General features: G+C 55.6%; 1 protein-coding gene across 3 annotated transcripts in view; it reads left to right on the forward strand.

Moving 5' to 3' along the window:
• The window catches only part of APBB3 (amyloid beta precursor protein binding family B member 3), a 23383-nt gene that overhangs the window by 16505 nt on the left and 923 nt on the right, over positions 1-5955 (forward strand). For 2 of the 3 annotated variants that reach the window (XM_019506589.1, XM_019506591.1), the window contains one exon: positions 4656-4841. The exons of the other annotated variant lie outside the window; for it this stretch is intronic. In XM_019506589.1, the coding sequence (XP_019362134.1) occupies positions 4656-4841 (186 nt within the window). The remainder of the gene's footprint in view (positions 1-4655; positions 4842-5955) is intronic. 3 annotated transcript variants of the gene reach the window in all.

Genomic DNA, 5955 nt, shown 5'->3' on the forward strand with positions numbered 1-5955 from the left:
TGTGGGGTGTGGAGGAGAGTGTGGGTGCCTGTGTGGGATTTGTGGGGGTAGATAGGAGTGGAGGGTGTGGTTGTGTGGGGTGTGGGTGTGTGTGGATTTTGTAGGGGGCTGTGAGTGTGGAAGGAGGGTGGCTGGGGAAGGTTGTGGCTTACATGGAGGGGGAAGGTTTGCCCACAGCCCACTCCCACATGGCAGGCAGAGCCCCCGCCAGCACTCCTGCAAGCCCTGGCTCCGCACTTCTGCTGCTCCTGATCCCAGGGCACGGCACAGGGCCCATACTCCCACTCTGCCACTTCCCCCCCTCCCGCTGCTCCGGCACCATGTCCGAGCTGCTCCTGCAGTCCCGGTGATGCAGCTGGGAGCCAGAAGGTCCCGGAGCCGCTGGCGGGCAAGCGGGGCGGGGCGTGGAAGTGGCTGCAGTAGGCAGGGGCAAGGGGCAGTGAGCAGGCACGCGGAGCACAGCAACAGCTGGGCGGCGCAGGTTTTGGGCCGGCACGGGTCTGGAGCTGAGCTGGTTCCTCTTCTTCCTGGTTGAGCAGCGCAGCCCGCTGGCCCACACCCCGCGCTCCTGGGCCAACACGCCGCCGGCCCATGCGGCCAAAAAACTGCCCCACTTTCGGGGGCAAGTCCCCGCCTCGTGCTCCCCCTACCAGTCGCCTGTGGACGCAGCTAAAACTGCCCGGCGGCAGCGAGGGGGAGGGGCCATTTCCGCCACCCTGAACAGCCGGTTTTCGCCCAGTTGCTGCTGCCGCTCCCGCGGCCACTCGGCCCGGACGGGCGAGCCCGGAGCCGGAGCGCGGCCCAGGCTCAGCAGCCGCAGCGCGGGACGAACTGCTGCTCAGCGCAGGAGAAAAGCAGCGCCCTCCCGCTGCCGGCGCTCCCTGGTTCAGCCACGCAGATCCCACGCCGGCCTCCCTGTGCCTGCTCTGCTGCCACGCTGCCCCGCAGAGGCGGCGGTGACGTGGCGGAGACGCAGGACAGCCCTGCATGGGCTCCGGGTGGCTGCCCAGGAAGCGATGGCCAAGGGCAGGGGTGCGGGTGCGGGACCGCTTTTCTCCCGCACTGAGCAGCAGTTTGTTGTGCGCCACTGCTGCTTAGCCCAGACGGGCGAGCGCGGGGTCAGGGCTGCGGGCGCTCCTCCCCGCCTGTACCACGGGGCTGAGGCAGGCGGGACTGGGAATGAGTGGGCGCACAGGAGGCAGCGCCAGCTGGACGGGAGCTCGGGGCCAATGCTAGTGACCCAGGGCCCGCGCCGGTGGGGGCCAGAGCAGGGCAGCAGGAGTGCAGGGTCCCAGCTGGCAGGGGCTATATGGAGCTGGGCCAGCTCCCCACTCTCCCTGCTGGCACAGCTCAGGCCGGCTCTACAGACCCCTGCCAGCAGATGCCCCAGGCTCCTGCCTCGCTGCTCTGGGCCCCACTGGTGCTGGCCCTGGGATACTGGCGTAGGCCCCGCAGTGCCACACACCCGCTTGCTTCCACTCCCCCTTCCCCCACTTTCCTCACTCTCTTGCCTGCCTGCCAGCCGCTCTGCACCATGTAGCTCCTGGCTGCATGGCTGGGCCACAGGACTCAGCAGGAGCTGGCCCAGCCCTGAGGACTGGGGCTATCGCCCATGGTCCTCCCCTGCCTCCCTGCCCCCAACGCTTTCTTACCTGAATTTCCTGCTCCTGCACAGTGGACCAGAAGCCACTGCTAGGCAGGGACTTCTGGCTAGGGGGTGGGGGCCTAGATGGCCTTGCTGTTGAGGGTCCTGCCATGGTTTCCCCTGGGTCCTACAGGCCCTGGCTCCTGCCATCTTTGACAGGAAGCCTGGAGCAGAAAAGTATTAATTTTCTAAATTTTTTAGGGGCCCCATGGGCCCAATAGAATGGGAATGAGCAGGACAGATCCAGCCTGTCGGCCGTATTTTTCTCACCCCTGCACTAGGGACTGGTGAACAGGGCAGACAGGATATGGGACAGGTGACCTGCAGGAAGCACCGTCCCACCCACAGGACTGCAGACACCCATACAGGCCAGTTCTAATCACAGGAAGTAAGTGGCAAAGTTTCTGCAACCCTGGTGTGTTTCCTTCTATATCATAGAGACATAGAAAGTTAGGATTGGAAGGGACCTCAGGAGGTCATCTAGTCTAACCCCCTGCTCATAGCAGGACCATCTCCATCTAGATCATCCCAGCCAAAGCTTTGTGTAGCTAGGTTTTGAAAACCTCCAAGGATGGAACTTCCACCACCTCTCTGGGTAACCTGTTTCAGTGGTTTATTTACCCTTCTAGTGAGGAAATTCTTCCTAATATCTAACCTAAACTTCCTTTGCTGCAACTTGAGATGATTGCTCCTTGTTCTGTCACGGTCTAGCTCCATCCTCCTTCAAACCCCTCTTCAGGTAGTTGAAGGCTGCTATTATATCCCCCCTCAGTCTCCTCTTCTCTAGGCTAAATAAGCCCATTTCCCTCAGCCTGTCCTCATAAGTCATGTTCCCCAGCCCCCTCACCATTTTTGCTGCCTTCCGCTGGACTCTCTCCAATTTGTCCATTGGCCTAGGCTTGTTCCTTATGGCAACTGGCTTAACCAAGTGATTTGCCTTTGCAGCCCCCTTCAGGGACCCTGCAGAGACAAAGTGAGAGGAGGGATATAGGAGGGTACAGAGAGGAGAAAGCAGGACACAAGACCAGGGTGAGAGAGACAAATGCAAGGTGAAGGGGAGAGAGAAAGGAGCCTGAAGTGCCACGGGCTTTTGCATTTGGTCCCCACAGAAGCCCAAGGAAAGGGCTGTAGGGTGGGGTTGAAGGCTGTTCATCTGGGCCACCAGTGCTGTAACAGATCTAAGCCACTCATAAATGAATGCCTCTGGGCAATCCCGGTGGTGCTGGTGCCCAGCTCAGGCTGGAAGGAGCTCAGTGCTGCTAGCTCTTGGGCTTTGTGGTTGCTCTGGCATGCATTAGAGCCGATTCTGAGGGGAAAATGGGCACAGACCTCAGGCTGCCAGTGCATCTCAGAGCTCCTCAGGCACAGGCAAATCTAGAGGCAGACATTGTTGTACTAAATTTAGTTAAGGGGTGGGGTGAATGGAAATGAAATGATTGGTGAGACTATTCCAGTCTTAAATCCTAATTTACTGAACACACAAGCAATACCAATATTTTAAGCAAGGCTTTAAATATAACACTCAACTTTTAAGCAAGCCCTAGCAGTTGACATAGATATTCTTACATGAGTCTTCCAATGGATACAGTGAGTTTGGCTGGCCAGACATCCTTCACTGCACCAGAGGTTCAGTAGTTGTTGTTTCTTTTCCTGTGTGTCACTCTCCCTCCAACAGGTTTTTTTTCCATGTTTATATACACTATTTATAGTTCTCTTCTGTATGTCCCAGATATGGTTATATCATAAATATCCACCAATCATCTTCTTTTAGAGTGGTTGTTTTCCTGTCTATCCTGCCCCCTCCCACTCACTACAAGGTGGCTGGGGAAACCCCAAAACAGACCTCCCTCTCCTGCCTTCTCCCCCTTCCATCCTGAGTCAACAGGAACTGGGAGAGGGGGCAGAGGTAGGGAAAGAGGCTGCAGAGATGCAGCGTCTCTCCCTGGATTAGCTCCAAATTGGAGCTTGATCTCCCACCCATGCTCTCAACCATGGACAATAAGTTGAACATGAGCCACCAGTGTGCCCTTGTTGCCAAGAAGGCTATTGGCATACTGGGCTGCATTGGTAGGTGTCTTGCCGGTAGGTCAGGGGAAGTGATTATTCCCCTCTATTCAGCACTGGTAAGGCCACATCTGGAGTACTGTGTTCAGTTTTGGGCCCGCCCCCCCACTATAGAAAAGATGTGGATAAATTGAAGCAAGTCCACCAGAAGGCAACAAAAATGGTGAGGGACTGGGGGACGTGATTTATGAGCAAAGACTGAGGTCACTGGGCTTATTTAGTTTAGAAAAGAGGAGACTAAGAGGGGACTTAATAGCAGCCTTCAACTACCTGAAGGGGGGGTTGAAAGAGGGTGGAGCTAGGCTATTCTCAGTGATGGCAGATGACAGAACAAGGAACAATGGTCTCAAGTTGCAGCAAGAGAAGTTTAGGTTAGATATTAGGAAGAATTTCCTCACTAGAAGGGTAATAAAACTGGAACAGGTTACCCAGAGAGGTGGTGGAGTCTCCATCCTTGGAGGTTTTCAGGACCCAGCTACAAAAAACTTTGGCTGAGATGATCTAGTTGGGGATGGTGCTGCTTTGAGCAGGGGGTTGGACTAGATGACCTCCTGAGGTCCCTTCAAACCCTAATTTTCTATGTTTCTATAACCCAACAACTAACATCTGTTGGGTGGGGAATATCAGTTTATCTCATGGCATTTTCTGTGAAATGCCATGAGTTAGACCCAGGAGCTGCACTTCTGTTTGTGCCCTAAGGGAAGACAGGCTGATGGCTGGGGATGGCTGGCCACGCACCCAGCCACGGAACAGCTCTCAAGGTCTGGCATGGATGGGCCATTGCTTGGGACTCTTCCAACTAGGGTGGACAAAGCCTGAGGTGTGGACAAAAGGGACAGTCCTGCTTTTGCCCCCTGGTTCTCATGGAGAAGTGATGTTGAGGGGTGTCCTTTTTCCTCTCTCCCTGCTTTAGTTGAGTGACTGATCTCTTGTATGTTCCTTTGAGGCTGACGAGGAAGATGCCCACATCTGGGAATGCCAGGTCCGCTACGTGACCTTCATCGGGGTTGGGAAGGATGCCCACACCTTTGCTCTCATTGTAGATTTGGGGCAGCAGCATTTCCAGTGTACGGCCTTCTGGTGTGAGCCGGATGCTGGCACCATCTCCGAGGCTGTGCAAGCTGCATGCATGGTGAGTGCGCCCTCTCCTGACCTGCTAAGAAGCATCTATGTGAAAGGAACTCCATGGTGGTGAAAGGTTCTGGACTGAAAGGCCTAGTAACCACCTTCTATTACCTCAGAGCTGGGATAGCTGCAAGGCAACTTCTCCCAACCCCTTCAGCCTTCTTGGGCCTGCTGTCAAAGCTGTCTGCAGTTTAATCAAGCTTTGGCCTTCTGGCTGCTTATCTTTCAGTCCATGCCCACTCTGTCCTGCCCTTACAATCTAACAAGACTTCTGCTCCCACAACTGTCCACCTTGCTGTGGGTGGGGAGTTCAAGCAGCTTCTATGTCCTGTTATCCATTACAGTCTGTGGCAGTGGCTGTTCTTGGTGTCCAGCACACAGGCCCTGCCAGTGTGTCTCCAGGAAGGTGCTTGGAACAGGGAAGCTCCTTTGGGGCAGACACCCTGGCGCTTCCTTCCTGTCTGGGGCCAGGACACCATCACACCTGAGCCTTAGGGCCAGATGTCGCCTTTTGAAAGCATTTCCCTTTCAGAACCTTGAGGGAGCTTGTCATTAGAGAGCTGCTTCCATGGCGAGGTGGGAGGGGGGAGTTTAGGAGATGAACAGCCTGCTATGTTGCTCTTCTCAGACACTGGGGCAGGGGATGGACCTAAAGGCTTTAGGACCCAGCCAGAACTGGGTCATCTAAGGGTGCCGATGCACTTCCCTGATGAGACTGGCCCTAGGTAGGGGGTGGAGCTTGACTTGAAAAGGGGAGGGACTTAGCCTGGGTGGCTTTAGTTTGGGGCAGCTGCCGAGAGGTTTTCCATAGATTCTGAAAGGTATTTAGTAGAGGTGCACCAATACATTGGTCCAATATTGGATTGGACACCGATATAAAGACAATTGTCTATATCAGAAATCAGCCTAATATGGCTGATAATTTGTCCGATAAATGGCTTGTGCATGTGCGCAGCTGCAGTGCAGCACATAGGCAGCGAGGAGCACAGCCTGACAGCTTGGAGAGCTGTGTGCAGCTGGTAAGTCTGTTGTGGTGAAAGGGAAGGGGTGTGGCGGGGCAGATCAAGGCCCCGGTAGTGAGGGAGGGAGTGGGGCTGGGGCAGGGCAGGGTGCACTGGATG

Source organism: Gavialis gangeticus, unplaced genomic scaffold, assembly GCF_001723915.1.
Source record: "Gavialis gangeticus isolate Ggan-Ray unplaced genomic scaffold, GavGan_comp1, whole genome shotgun sequence".
Lineage (NCBI taxonomy): Eukaryota > Metazoa > Chordata > Crocodylia > Gavialidae > Gavialis > Gavialis gangeticus.